We start from the raw sequence: 13892 nt of genomic DNA, 5'->3' as shown, positions 1-13892 counted from the left end.
GACCACATTATGCGTCCATATGCGACCCAACGGGTCCGACCATCATACATGAAGATAATGCAGCTTGCATTGCTGAACTCAAAGACGGATATATCAAAGGTGACCGAACCAAACATATTCTACCCAAGTTCTTCTTTACCCATGAGTTGCAGAAAGCTGGAGAGGTCAACGTCCTTCAGATCCGGTCTAGTGAAAACTCAGCCGACCTCTTCACCAAATCATTGCCCTCTTTCACATTCAGGAAGTTCACGCAACAAGATTGGCACGCGTAGACTCAAGGACCTTCAATGATGTCCAAATCAGGGGGAGTAATGTGTGTTGTACTCTTTTTCCTTTCTCTGGTTTCCCTTTTTACCACATTCGGTTTTGGGTTTTCCGGGAGAGATTTTAATGAGGCAACATTAGCATGTTACAAACCCTATATGGTTATGACATCCAAGGAGAAGTGCTATGAATCATGAAGTGGATGGTCCATAACCTAGACCATACAAGTTCAAGACTAGAGTCTATTGGGGGTTTACATCCAGCCACATGGAAGACATATTTAACCTTATGTCTTTATGAGTTTGACCATGTCATTATGTAAATTAATTCTTTCTTTAACTCCACCTTGTATGACCACTATATATATACTGGTGTGACCAATAAGAAATATACAACACATTCTTATGTTAATACTCAAATTGTGACGATAAAAAAAAGTGTTAGAGCCAAATAAGTCATAAATTTCGTAAGTGGCAAAAAATATTGGTTACTTGCAAGTTTTAAATACTTTATTAATTAATTAACATAAAATGGAAAAGAAAAACAAAAACAAACAAAGAGTCTCCAGCCTCAACAACAATAATCCGTTCTAAAGCTTGTCTCTTTCGCTCTTTCCCTTTCGATCTCTCTCTTTCTCTCTGAAACAACTCCATCTTCTTCGACTTAAGGCTTTTACAGGCCAAATTGCAGTTTTTTTAATTAATCGAATTATTTCGGTTCGAGTTGACGAATCGAGAGAAGATAAAGATATTAAATATGAGAAAAGAGTGATAATTTTATTTTAGATTCTGGAAATGGAGCAGCTTGTCAACTTCATCATTCGACCTCCAAGGTTTGTGAACCTTCCTTCCTCTTTGATTTCCTTTTAAAGCTTTCATCTTTCGATTTCCTGATTTCGGAATTGTTATCGTAAGTATTAGATTCGATCGTGTAGGCATTCAATTTTAGATTTGTCATTTTCCCGGAAAATTAAATGGACCACTTCGAACCCCCTTTTGCAGTTTGTCTTCTTCCTACTTAGCATTCATATCAACTGTACTTGCTTGACCTTCTTCTGAGTCAGAAGAAATCTTCTTCTTTTTTTTTTTACTGGGCACCCACGTGATCTCATTCTGAAATTTTACTACTCAGATTCTACTGTTTATATTTGATATTACTGTCTAAGACTTGTGAGACGTTACTATGTTGTAAGTTACAACTAGAAATGTTCCTAAGAGCATCCGCCAGATTATTGTTTCACTTTTTTTTTGTTTATTTGACTTCTTATGTGAAATTGTGAATGCAGAGCTGAGTATGACCCGGAACATGATCTCTTGGAAAAGGACTTCATGATGAAAGGCAGATGGTATCAAAGAAAAGATTTAGAGGTGGTAATAAAAGCTTTCTATTTCGTTTCTAAGCTTTATGTAAATAAAAACTTGGAACTTTATTTGTCTTACAAAGTCAAAAGTCTGTTTATTGAAAGATAAGTTGTATGTAACTTTTGAACCTTATTAAAAGACAACTAATCAGAATTGTTTGTGAACTCCTCATTAGTAAGTGAATAGTGTTATTCGGATGCGTTTTTGGCAGATTAAAAACAGTAGGGGAGATGTTCTCCAGTGTAGTCATTACATGCCAGTTGAACGCCCTGAAGGAAAACCTTTACCCTGCGTAATATATTGCCATGGTAACAGGTACATGAACGCTTCATAGAGCTCCTTTGTGCAATTTACTATCAGGGATATGAGTTATATTTGTTAACGTTGTATTTCCTTTTACCCTTTTGTTTCCTGTTGAGGACCATCGTGATTTTTTTAGCATTACTTAATGGTTCCCTGCAACTTTGTCATTCAGTGGATGTAGAGCGGATGGTAGTGAAGCCGCAATTATGTTGCTGCCTTCAAACATCACAGTTTTCACTCTTGATTTTTCGGGATCTGGTCTCTCTGGCGGGGAACATGTCACCTTAGGCTGGAACGAGGTATGTGCTCCTTTAATCATTCTTGTTTATTTCGTCCACTCTTCAAAATACATTTAGGCATCCTATATTTATCTGTATGAAGGCATATTCCATTTGATTTTGGTCCTTCACCAGTTTCTCTGTGTCTTTTTCTTCGCCTATAAAATTACTGTTTATTCTGAGAGATTGTTGATCGTTCTTCTGAACAATTTTTAAACCTGTTGTGAGTGTTTGCAGAAGGATGATCTGAAGGCGGTGGTTGAGTTCTTGCGGCAGGATGGAAATATATCCCTGATAGGGTTATGGGGGCGTTCAATGGGTGCTGTCACGAGGTTTCTTCCAGTCTCTGATTTGTCAATTTTATAAGAACATATTCATTTTTCCTTGTTGCATAAAGTTTAAGTAATGGTTTGGAACAGTATCAATGAAAGTAAATTGTACGGGCGATTCATTATGCTGTGAAACTTTCAGTAGCTTTAGAGAGGTGAATAGATACTGTGGTACTTTCCAGTTATTAGCCATACCTAACACATGTCTCACTTGAACCACCATACGAGCTAAGATGAAGTTGTGAAATAAGCAATTTATTATTGCCATCACTTGTCTTGCGTGCTAAACTGTGATGTCATTGTTTTGAATCATCTTTTCTGTTACAGCTTGATGTATGGAGCTGAGGATCCTTCCATTGCAGGAATGATTTTAGATAGCCCTTTCTCCGATTTGGTTGATCTGATGATGGAACTTGTAGATACATATAAGTTCCGTCTACCAAAGTTTACCGTAAGCAATTTTATTATCTTTCTGGTGCTATTGTTCTCTCTACTACAAGGTTTTCCACATTGCTTTTATTCTATGGTTTTTATCTCTTTCCATTGTATGTTCAGGTGAAATTTGCAATACAGTTCATGCGGAGAGCTATTCAGAAAAAGGCAAAGTTCGATATAACGGATCTGAATACCATTAAGGTTGTGTTCTCTACTCAAATGTCTATTTTTTTTGCCATGATCATCCTTCTAGTTGGGAAAGTTTTTGATTGGTAAAATATATCCACTTACATTTTTTTTTATCTTTCATGCTGCAGGTAGCAAAGTCTAGTTTTGTTCCAGTTTTATTTGGACATGCCTTAGATGATGACTTTATTCGCCCTCATCATTCAGATCTTATATATGAAGCCTACGTAGTAAGTTTCCAATTCTTGCTAGCCTTCCTTCATCTTGCCCATTGTTCATCTTATATGTTCTCTTCTGCTAGCCTCTATATTCTTTGCTACAAACATCTTGCTTATGGCTATGGCAGGGTGACAAAAATATCATCAAGTTTGAGGGAGATCACAACTCTCCTCGGCCTCAGTTCTACTTTGATTCGATAAATATCTTTTTCCACAACGTCCTTCGTCCACCAGAGGTTACGGGGCCGACATTTTATGACTCGTTAGATGAGTACTTAGCAAAGGTAATGTCATCTCGCACTTATGACTGTTTACTTTTCTCTCTTGTTTCTGCTTCAAGAAACGTCAATAGTGTTGTTTATTTTATGTTCAGGGCAGTTGGGGCACTATGCATGACACAACTATTCCACAATCATCAGTGCAGAAGAGTGAGTCATACTGGTCTTCCTCTTTAAGTTTCTGATATTTGAGCTCAAAGGTGACATATTTTGTCACTATTCAGGTTTAGCCGGGAGTAGCATCTCTGAGGCAATCAATGAAGTCCGCGTGAAAAGACCCATGAGTCGCACAGATGTCAGTAATTCGTGGCTAATCTTGGTCTTTTTAATTGCTAATGTCTAATACAGTTCACTTATGCATAGGTTTGATGTTTTGTTTTCCATAATTCGGATGATAAGCAATCAATTGCTCACCTAACGTTCCAAAATTCCAGTTTTCATATTCCTTCACTGCAATCTGATTATAGAACTTTACAGAAAGAGCTTAAAGCTTATGAATATAGTAAAAGAGAAGGCTGTGGGTTGTAGTTTCAAGCTTTCTTCATCATAGTATTGATGGGTTTCTATTACTTCGTTCAGGTTCCTTCGAATGTCACATCCAACGGTTCTCCATCAGAAACAAAGGTATAAGATCAGTTTCATTATTTTCTTGTGTTCATAGTTACTAGTCACCATGTTTAAGCATATGGTCGTTTGATCATATAATGGTAATTGGATGAACCACAGTAGAGAGAGATGTGTTATGGTGACTATCTTATATTCTTGTACATAAAAAATGAAAAGAAATCAAAGAAATGAAGATAGCCGATGTGGCATAATGATTTCGTTTCAGGAAAAAGAGAATCATGATGGCCGTGAAGACAGTTCATCATCTCCTGATATGATAAGCTTTGATTTGTCAAATGGTGATCATGATCAGTACCCTCCTCAGCTTGCGATGGCTTTAGATGATGACCAATATCTGGAGTATCACTTAGAGGACATCCCATCTAATGCAGAGGAAGAAGAAAGGGTGAGATTAAAAAAGTGGATATTCTACTTTAACTAAACCTTGTAGTATTGTCTCATGTTCTGTTGACATTTCTCAAAATCTTATTACTTGGTTCAGATGCTTATGAAAGCGGTGATGGAGTCACTGAAGGACTTGGAAGTGCAAAGTCTTGAGAAAAAAGAATCTCCCGAGAAGAGAGTTCTTGGCAGCAATTCTTTTCAAACTGCACAAGAACCCCTTCTTTCTAGGAAAGAATCAACTTCAACTCAAGCAAACCAGTCAGAGACTACTGATTCTGCTTCGAGTCCAGCAACAGTCGGCGGGGATGTAGCACCATCATCTTCCGAGTCCAAAGCTCCAAATGGGACCTCGGATTCTCTAACAGCACCCGTAGATGCTTCTGTGCCTGGCTGCACGAGCCAGAATGCAAGCGAGAACGGTGACATGTCGGCAGATACAAAGGCCACAGTGACAGTTGAACGTACTAGTAGCGCACCAGGCAAAGTCTTTGACGGGTTAATACGTAAGTGGGATCTCAACTTCTTCAAAAACAACAAATGATTCCAGTTATTGATAAATTTGATTTTGGCAATTTGGTGAAGTCCATGCATATATGTCCAAAAACTAGTTTGTTTGTTTGTTTGTTTTCAGTGATTTGTCAATGTTAGGCTTAACATTGTTTGGGTTTGGTTATGATTTGATTCAAATTGTTTGTGTTCTTGGGTATTCATTTTGTTCGTTCCATGTACTTGTTTAAGTGTTCTTTATCCTCTTACTCTTGTTACAAACATTTGATGATGATTCAATTATTCCTTTGCAAGTACTTGTTTATAAGAAGAATACACTCGAGGAAGATTGAAGATACTACATTATTTATTTAAAACATTTTTCTTACAGCATCTCAAGCCTCGTTACTTTATTCTGTGTAAACCAAAGCTTCTCACTTGACATGGTTGGTGAGCCAAACGAGCATGTCCTTGTGAGCTTCCTCTGCGGCTTTAACCTCTGATGGATCATTCGGGTTGTACCTAACAGTCCAACCATGTTTGACTCTTGGGAATATCTTCACAAAACTTTTCACCTTCAACATCATATTCGCTTGATGGTTAGTCAGATTGCAGAATACAGAAATAGTTTCTTCCTTAAACAGACCAGCTACTAGAAACTGAAAAACAATAAAGGTAAGTGAATAAGCTGAGCAAACAAAGTACCTCAGGTTTTGTAGCTAAAACATGTTGGAATTGCTTCACGAGCTCTGGAGGAGTCACTTGATCGTATTCAGCTCCTAACACAGAAATTGGAACCTTGACCCCTGGTTCAATCACGGTCATCGCATTACCATTAGCAAAGAAGAAGGGAAAACAAGTAAAATCATAATCAAATATCTACTTACCCTTGATATCATCCACCGTAACACGAGAAGGATGTAACAAAACAACAGCTTTAACAAGCTCTTGCTTCGCCAGTTCCACCGCAACTTTTGCTGTGATCAGAAGACAAGACGAAACAAAAGAGTTTCTGTTACAAAATATGGAGCACATTTTGTTAAAGATGGGATGAAGCAAAACCAAACTCACCACCCCAACAGAACCCTGCTGCTCCAACTGTAGTTATGCCTTTGTTCTTCAAGGCATCAACTACTGGCTTTGAGTCTTCAAAACCCTTATCCTACAAATTCAATCCATGGATTCATTTCAAATAAGAATAAAAGCAGTGGCTAGAATCTAACATTGCAATCATCAACGAAAACAAACAAACAATAATGCATTCAAATGATCATCAGAAGGTATGGAAAAGTAGGACCATTAGAAACCTCAGAGAGAGAGAGAAAAAACAAAAAAAACACTGACTTGGATAAAGGAAGAGGAAACTAACTTGTGGGTGATCTTTTATCCAGATAGGAAGTGGTCGATCCTCATTCGCGGGATTATAGGGATCTCCATGGAAGAAGTCGGGAACCACCGCATAGAATCCAGCTTCTGCAACTTTGTCAGCAAGTTTCCTGTGTCACAGAACAAGCAAAAACCAAAGCAAGTTACAACACGATACTTATTTCGAGTCATAGAAAAAAAAAAAAAAAGTGTCAAAACGTTCTTATATCATTTCCGATCTAGAAGCTAGCACAAGGAGACAAAATTAACTCCCCAGTGACACTAGATTCTTTGGGGTTCTATTAGGATTGTCCTTCTTGTAATAGATTCTTGGGGTTCTATTACCAACCAAAATGTGATACGAATCTACCTATCAACAAAAGGCATACACTTGATACTTGGGGGTTCTAGTGAGCATCTACAGTAAGTACTAAACTACCTCAGTTGTGGAGTTTCATATCCTGCGGAGGACCAAAAAAAAAAAAAAAAGGAAGTTCTTTTAGATTCTTAAAAATCAAACCAAGTTCAGAAAGATTGATACTTTAAAGGAGAAGAACACTTCTTTACTCAATAGTTAGAAAAGTAGTGAAGAAAAGGCTCACCGAAAACATGAGAGACAAGAACCACGGCGAGCTTTGAGTCAGTCGAACCAGAGACGTAACTGTCGAGGCCGCCTAGCTTCTCTACATGACCCGACCCGCTATTTGGATCCAGCTTAGGCGGGTTCTCCGTACACTGATGACCCGACATATCTTTCCTTTCTTCGCCGAGACAAGAACAAAGGCTCCCTCCGCTTTAAGCAAGGGACGGTACACATTAACAACCCACACGTGTGCACTGTTAGGTGGAAGTAACAATGCACACGTGCGTTAACTAAAAAGTAAAAAGTTAAAAACATAGTTAAAAAGCGATTTATTTATTATTTTTAACTTTCCTTGTTGTTGTGGTTAAAATATTTTGCGTTGGGAACCACGACGGGAAGAAGATGGCGATTGATTCACGAGTTAGTTGATCGCTTTCCGCCATCCAAAGAGACAAAAACACAAGACAGGTTTGTCGGTTTCTGTTTCTTTACAAGGGTTTTTCTCCTTTTTTTTTCTTTCTATGTATCTTACTTATCCTCTGTTTCTCAACCTCAGAACCCAAACAGAACTGAAGAATAGGAAACAGAGAGAGACGAATGGGTTCGCTCAAGGACGGTCAAAGAAGGGACTTGGAGGGAGGAGAAGAAGAATCGGAGGAGCCGCTATTAACGGCGCAGAACCAGAGGTTCACTATGTTCCCAATTAGGTACAAGTCGATTTGGGAGATGTATAAGAAGGCTGAGGCCAGCTTCTGGACTGGTTTGTCCTCTCTTTGTTTTTGTGTGTGTTTTACTTACTTTGTTTTATTCTCGAATATTTTGAATGATGATTAATAAAGTTTGTAACTTTGTTTATAGAATTGTAAAAGTTTTAGGTTTTAACTTTGTAATAGATGTTTGCTGGATACGGAGAATAGGAGAAGAATATGTTTTTTGCTTCTAATTCTTATGCAAAAAGGACTTTAATTCTAATCATGTTCTAGTCATGTCATGTGTATGTGATTGCTCTGTTTCTCGTAGTGGTTGTTTTACTTTTTTTTTTTTTTTTTTTTTTTAATGAATGGGTTTTGCAGCTGAAGAAGTTGATCTTTCGACGGATGTGCAGCACTGGGAAAAGTTGTCGGATTCAGAGAAACATTTCATCAGCCATGTTCTGGCCTTTTTCGCGGCATCAGATGGGATTGTTTTGGAGAATTTGGCCGCTAGGTTCTTGAATGATGTCCAAGTCCCTGAGGTGAGTATATATAATATATGTATGCTAGGGCATGACATATCTTGAAACCTGCACAAACTGTTTCATCTAATACAGACTGTTCTCTGGATTCTCAGGCTCGTGCTTTCTATGGGTTTCAAATTGCCATGGAGAACATTCATTCTGGTACGTGCTGTGCATATTATAGAAGCTTGTGAAATTCTATATCATCTTTTGTGCATATTCTCAAATGTTTTCAGTTCTGATTCTTACTGCAAACTCTGAGATATCCTTAAGTCAAGCCTGGCTAGATAGATTGTATGTTTTCATAGGGATGCTTACTTTGTTAAGTTCTATTTGTCATGGCGAATGAACATTAACATCTGAGGACCAAAACCATAAGACTTGCTGTAGCCAGTATCCAGTTTGACCTTTGATATGGTTAAGTTTTTCTAGATTTGGCCGGGTACACTAAACTAAGACTACGACCTAGGTTTTTGGTCTTGCAAGTTGCTCTATAACTGGTAGCATTTTGGGTTTTGAGTATACCAAGTAAAACTGATTTAGAGCCTCTTTATTTTTTTTCTTACTGTTGGGAAACTTCAGAGATGTACAGCCAACTTCTGGAGACGTTTATAAAGGATTCGCAGGAGAAGGATAGATTGTTCAATGCTATTGAGACCATTCCCTGCATTTCCAACAAGGCTAAATGGTGTTTAGATTGGATTCAAAGGTATCAATCCAACTTCTTGTTTTTGTTGCTCGGATTTAGTTGTTCCAAGAAACATCTGTCTAATCAGTCAGTATATATACCATTTGTCTGCTGCAGTCCTATGTCTTTTGCTGTGAGGCTTGTTGCTTTTGCATGCGTCGAAGGAATCTTCTTCTCCGGAAGGTACCTTTTCCTGTTGTTGCGTTTTATGTAGCTCTTAGTAGCAAGCAGACTTTGTGTATAAGCAGTTAAGCATTACATGACTTCTTTTTTACAGCTTCTGTGCCATCTTCTGGCTGAAGAAGAGAGGTCTTATGCCTGGTTTGACTTTCTCAAACGAGCTTATATCGAGAGACGAGGGTCTCCACTGTGACTTTGCATGTCTCTTGTACAGGTACGCATCAATCCGCATTGTGTTTTATAAGCAAAGCATCTCTATAGTTCATTTACTCCTTATCAAACTTTGTGCAGTTTGCTTCAGAAGCAGCTTCCTGTGGAGAAAGTTTATCAGATTGTTCATGAGGCAGTGGAAATTGAGACAGAGTTTGTCTGCAAGGCCCTTTCATGCGATCTGATTGGAATGAACTCAAACCTCATGAGTCAGTACATACAATTTGTCGCAGACCGTCTTCTGGTATAAGGGATTTAATGTTAATTCTCCCTCTTGTTTACAGCATGAACTGCCTTTTTGTGTCAATCTCATGGATTTGTCTCTCATTTTTTTTTTTGTAGGTTACATTGGGATGTGAAAGGAGATACAAAGCAGATAATCCATTTGACTGGATGGAGTTCATATCTCTCCGGTAAGTATATCTCTTTTGAATTTCACTCAACTTAAGATGCATTAACCTGATCAAGAACAGTGTTATTTATCTTCATTGGTTAAGTGTGGTTTTTTGCTATTTTATATGACAGAGGGAAGACAAACTTCTTTGAGAAGAGAGTGGGAGAGTATCAGAAAGCATCTGTTATGTCAAGCCTCCAAGAAGGTAATAAGAACTACGAATTCAAGATTGATGAGGACTTTTGAATGAAATTCGCCATTGACTCTGGGAAGGGCTCATCTCATTCTTTATGAGTTACTCCAAAATGGGAACAGTGTAGTAGACTAGTAGTAGTAGAAGAAGAAGAAACAAACTCACTTAAAATCACCATTTGTTTTGGTTTTGGCTTATTAGCAATAGATGTTATGTTACTATTATTTGTGCCTTCTTTAATGTGTAATAATATTACATCTTAGTTAATATATAACTGAAATAATAAGAAATATTTTCAACTAAAATGGTGAGATATCATTGTTATTTGTTGTTAAAATGTTTCAATGGTTTTGTCAATCAATGTCTTCAATTACTAGTTTGGTAGTAATAATAATTAAACACGTTTACAGTGCATTAATGAAACTGAAACAAAGCTTAACAAAAAAAGCAATGGTATTATTAGGACTTGGACATACACTGTTAGTTTCTATAAATATCTGAAATAACGAATTGATATATAGTCGCGAGCAAGTTATGACTTCCAATGCAAGAAGCCAACATATGTGACGATGTCGTTTAACAATCTGGCTCACCATGTGACAGTGAAAACCGTATTAATAAAAATTAATTAACTTACCACCAACAATTATTATAGTCCAAACACTCCAATTCGTTGGAGAAACATGGAATAATTTATATTATATGGTGCGGCTTAGCTGTATACTTTAAGAAAACTCTACAACCCCATTGACATTTTTTAAAAATTCCCACTTGGCCAACCTTTATAAAGTCTGTTTATCATCCTTTATCAGGCCTGGACGTTCGGGTATCCGTTGGCATTCGGGTCGGATTTTTCGGGTTTTCGGATTTTCGGGTTTATGTTTCTAGGTCTCGTACTAAAAATTTATTAATACGGATAGGGTTCGGATAATAACACTTCGGGATCGGTTCAAAATTGTATTGCGTCATATAACCCATAAAGTAATCATATATCGTACGGATTCGGGTTATATCGGTTCAGTTCGGATATAACCAAAGTAAAAAACAAATTTTTGAAGTAAAACATAAAGAAAAACATCTAAATTAAATGAAAATTAATCTATCACATATAAAATTAATAAAATAACAATAAAATGTTAAATCAAGTATGAAAACAAACATCATTTGCAAACAATATGTATTGCCTTATAGAGAGTAGACTTTTTATTCAATGAGCAAATTATAAAATACTCATTTATAACTAGTCGTGTACTTAAAGCATTTATTATTATATATAATATTACCACAAATATTGAATTTAATAATTGGAATACTTATATATATTCCAAAATATTTATATTGACTATTAATTTTGGATTTTTCGGGTTACCCGTTCGGGTTCGGTTAATAACACTTCGGGTTCGGATATTTTTTGTACCACCCTACAAGATCCGTTCGGGTATTTTTACGTTTCGGGTTGGATAACGGGTCGGGTTTTTAGGTTCGGGTTCGGTTCGGATTTCGGGTTCCGAATTTTATGCCCAGGCCTATCCTTTATTATCCGATGCAGTCTATCAAAAGTTTTAGGCTAAAAATTATAGCATTTATCTGTTTGTATTCGGTTTTTCTTTTGTCTTTTTTTTTTGTCATCTCTGTTTTAATTCCTTTAGAAGTAAAATTATTTATCTCCAACAAAACTATAGGTTATCAGACTTATTATTATCAAAATTACATGTTATTTATTCTCTGTTCTATAAATATTATTTAAATTTATTGATATTCAATCATACAATTTAGTAATAAATTTTATTTTAAAGTAAATTTTAACGAAATTTAAAAGTCTTACATATTAAATACAAACACATAAATTTATACAAATTTACAAAATATAGTTACTAATTAAACTATAATTAAAAATTACCAAATTTTACAAATCATATATGAACTTAAAAATCAAATAAAATCTGTAAATGAATAATATTGTGGATGATTGGTTGTAATTTTTTTAATATAGTTATATATGATGTAATTGGAAGAATTACATGAGAAAAAAATATTTATACACTAATATGTTTTTGTAAAATTTACTAAATAATGCTGTTGAAAATAGGTCTTCTAGAGTGATTTCTTTATTTGTAGGTGTGTTTTTAAAAACTAAAAAAGCATGATTATTAACTTTTATAGTTATAGTAAAAATTAAAACTAAATAGACTTACTGCAGTTTAAGTGTTTAACCAATCATTATATTATGTTAGTCTTTTAGATATTTAAATTACTTCCTTATTAGTTACTCCTTATTAGTTACTATAAAATAGTAATATTTATTTTTAGGATTACTTGGTCCAACTAACTCCTTCTAAATTTATAGAGACAAATAAGAACAAAACAACACCTAACTATATCCACAAATATTGTAACGTACAAATGATCAAAAAGTAAATCTTGGATCATGGGAGGAAAAATACAACGAAAATTGATGAAATTGGTGTAAAGATGGGAAGGTGCGCAGTCTAAATCTGAAACGCCTTCGTTTTCAGACAACTGGACAGAAAGACAAAAGAACATGAACCTCACTATTGTGACTAGTGTTTGTATGTGTGTGTGCTCACCAACCAAGATATGATTCTTACTCGAAAGAGACATCAACCAAACAACCCTTTAGTTAACAGAATCAAAAGGGACTCTTTTGTTTTGGGTCCGATCCACTTATCTCCCTGAAACAGTTTTGGAGATTTGACTAATACTAATCAAAACTAATTATCGTGTTTCGTTTTTCTCCAACATGTTATTTATGATTAACAAGCTGCCCTTTCCTGATCTAAATCTTGATTAGCATCTTTACCCTCTGATCATTTGGAAAAAACGATTAAAGATGTAGATTAATTTGTTGGCTTTAAAAGTAAAACAGCCAAATACAAGTCCCCAATAAATAAACTATTGGATTAGACTCCCTAAAAATTGTATCATGTTTTAAAAGTCAGTTAACAATATATAACAAGTTCTAATAATAAAAATATTTGCGCATTCAAGTTTATAAAATATGATGGTAGTTTGTTGAACAGTGGACCGGTAAGGTATAAAACATTGCTTGATTTTGTGCTTTCACAAAAAGGTAACTAGAGATACATGCTGCATAGAAAAACATTGGAACTAGGTGCCAAAAAAGTCGCGTAGAGACACGTGAACCAAGGCGATAAGAAACGCGATAAAATTTCTGATTCCCTCTTTTGGGCTTTTGGCTACTCAACCTAATCTTTAATCCTTTGTTATCGATTAAGCTGAGTGTTGTTTATCTCAATCGATTCTCTTGGAGGTGTAGAAGACTTGATCAAGTACTATTCTGGTGATCTGAGTTGGAGTCTGCTCAAGTTTTGCAGTTTTCTGGGTTGGATAAAGAAGTTTTTGTCAAGATATATTTTGGGGTTTAAAGAAAAGTTTTCGGTGGATCCTGAGAATCAAAGGATCTTAATTATGGAGCCTTCTCTGGATAAGGCGATGCTTGGTATGACTCTGGAAGAGGATGAAGAGCCTTATACCATTCCTGACCGTCCAGAGTTCTATTCTACGGAGAGAAATATTTTGAGTTTGGTGGGACGTCTTCTCAACCCTCATTGTCAAGGTATGAAGGATCTGATCCTAGACATGCCAAGGAAGTGGCAACTATATGACAGGGTTAGAGGAGTAACCCTTTCTAAAGACAGGTTTCAGTTTATCTTCAAGTATGAACATGACTTGATAGATATTTTGAACAGAGGAGTTCACACTTCTAACCAGTGGTCGCTAGCGATGGAAAGATGGGTCGAGAGACCTCCGCCTGATTTCTTGCAGTTCATTGAGGTCTGGGTCCAAATGAGGAACATACCGGTTAACCACTATACGAAGGCGGCGCTTACTGACCTTGCAGAGTTTGCTGGTCAAGTCATCGAAGTTGCTTT

At 36.3% G+C, this 13892-nt stretch overlaps 3 protein-coding genes across 4 annotated transcripts; 2 read left to right on the top strand and 1 right to left on the bottom strand.

The window, feature by feature from the left end:
• The first annotated feature begins 808 nt into the window (after positions 1 to 808).
• Positions 809 to 5451, top strand: LOC106306347. 2 transcript variants are annotated; one of them, XM_013742925.1, is made up of 14 exons: positions 809 to 1096; positions 1550 to 1631; positions 1837 to 1940; positions 2101 to 2227; positions 2444 to 2538; positions 2863 to 2986; positions 3091 to 3171; positions 3288 to 3386; positions 3503 to 3658; positions 3748 to 3802; positions 3877 to 3947; positions 4232 to 4276; positions 4485 to 4664; positions 4761 to 5451. In XM_013742925.1, exons 1-14 carry the CDS (start codon positions 1059 to 1061, stop codon positions 5202 to 5204), a joined length of 1701 nt encoding a protein of 566 aa, XP_013598379.1. In that variant the 5' UTR covers positions 809 to 1058; the 3' UTR covers positions 5205 to 5451. The 2 variants fall into 2 exon arrangements, with proteins under 2 accessions (XP_013598379.1, XP_013598378.1); XM_013742924.1 differs by having other exon boundaries at positions 1550 to 1634.
• LOC106306349 (endo-1,3;1,4-beta-D-glucanase) lies at positions 5442 to 7322 on the bottom strand. Its single transcript, XM_013742928.1, has 7 exons — positions 7117 to 7322; positions 6954 to 6975; positions 6519 to 6645; positions 6221 to 6311; positions 6037 to 6126; positions 5855 to 5955; positions 5442 to 5724 (listed from the first exon to the last, which is right to left on the bottom strand). The coding sequence occupies exons 1-7, from the start codon at positions 7262 to 7264 to the stop codon at positions 5584 to 5586; spliced, it is 720 nt and encodes a 239-aa protein (XP_013598382.1). The 5' UTR covers positions 7265 to 7322; the 3' UTR covers positions 5442 to 5583.
• A 125-nt stretch (positions 7323 to 7447) lies between these two features.
• LOC106306348 (ribonucleoside-diphosphate reductase small chain A) lies at positions 7448 to 10239 on the top strand. The gene is made up of 10 exons (XM_013742927.1): positions 7448 to 7565; positions 7654 to 7857; positions 8171 to 8331; positions 8427 to 8475; positions 8896 to 9022; positions 9119 to 9184; positions 9279 to 9395; positions 9473 to 9635; positions 9734 to 9804; positions 9917 to 10239. The coding sequence occupies exons 2-10, from the start codon at positions 7695 to 7697 to the stop codon at positions 10029 to 10031; spliced, it is 1032 nt and encodes a 343-aa protein (XP_013598381.1). The 5' UTR covers positions 7448 to 7565; positions 7654 to 7694; the 3' UTR covers positions 10032 to 10239.
• Positions 10240 to 13892: the final 3653 nt, after the last annotated feature.

The sequence above is a fragment of the Brassica oleracea genome, chromosome C7 (genome assembly GCF_000695525.1).
Source record: "Brassica oleracea var. oleracea cultivar TO1000 chromosome C7, BOL, whole genome shotgun sequence".
Taxonomy (NCBI): domain Eukaryota; kingdom Viridiplantae; phylum Streptophyta; class Magnoliopsida; order Brassicales; family Brassicaceae; genus Brassica; species Brassica oleracea.
Note: the sequence above shows the minus strand (reverse complement) of the source record. Positions and strands in the feature narration are given on the sequence as shown.

What these genes read in the sequence shown, in the direction of transcription:
- LOC106306347 (XM_013742924.1), top strand. Translation starts at nt 1,059, where the DNA reads ATGGAGCAGCTTGTCAACTTCATCATTCGACCTCCAAG. An exon ending in TCCGTCTACCAAAGTTTACC is followed by an intron (nt 2,987 to 3,090) that starts GTAAGCAATTTT and finishes TTGTATGTTCAG; the next exon opens with GTGAAATTTGCAATACAGTT. An exon ending in GACCCATGAGTCGCACAGAT is followed by an intron (nt 3,948 to 4,231) that starts GTCAGTAATTCG and finishes TACTTCGTTCAG; the next exon opens with GTTCCTTCGAATGTCACATC.
- LOC106306349 (XM_013742928.1), bottom strand. Translation starts at nt 7,264, where the DNA reads ATGTCGGGTCATCAGTGTACGGAGAACCCGCCTAAGCTGGATCCAAAT. An exon ending in AGCAGGGTTCTGTTGGGGTG is followed by an intron (nt 6,127 to 6,220) that starts GTGAGTTTGGTT and finishes TTCTGATCACAG; the next exon opens with CAAAAGTTGCGGTGGAACTG. An exon ending in TTTTAGCTACAAAACCTGAG is followed by an intron (nt 5,725 to 5,854) that starts GTACTTTGTTTG and finishes ATGATGTTGAAG; the next exon opens with GTGAAAAGTTTTGTGAAGAT.
- LOC106306348 (XM_013742927.1), top strand. Translation starts at nt 7,695, where the DNA reads ATGGGTTCGCTCAAGGACGGTCAAAGAAGGGACTTGGAGGGAGGAGAA. An exon ending in ATGATGTCCAAGTCCCTGAG is followed by an intron (nt 8,332 to 8,426) that starts GTGAGTATATAT and finishes CTGGATTCTCAG; the next exon opens with GCTCGTGCTTTCTATGGGTT. An exon ending in GGAATCTTCTTCTCCGGAAG is followed by an intron (nt 9,185 to 9,278) that starts GTACCTTTTCCT and finishes TCTTTTTTACAG; the next exon opens with CTTCTGTGCCATCTTCTGGC.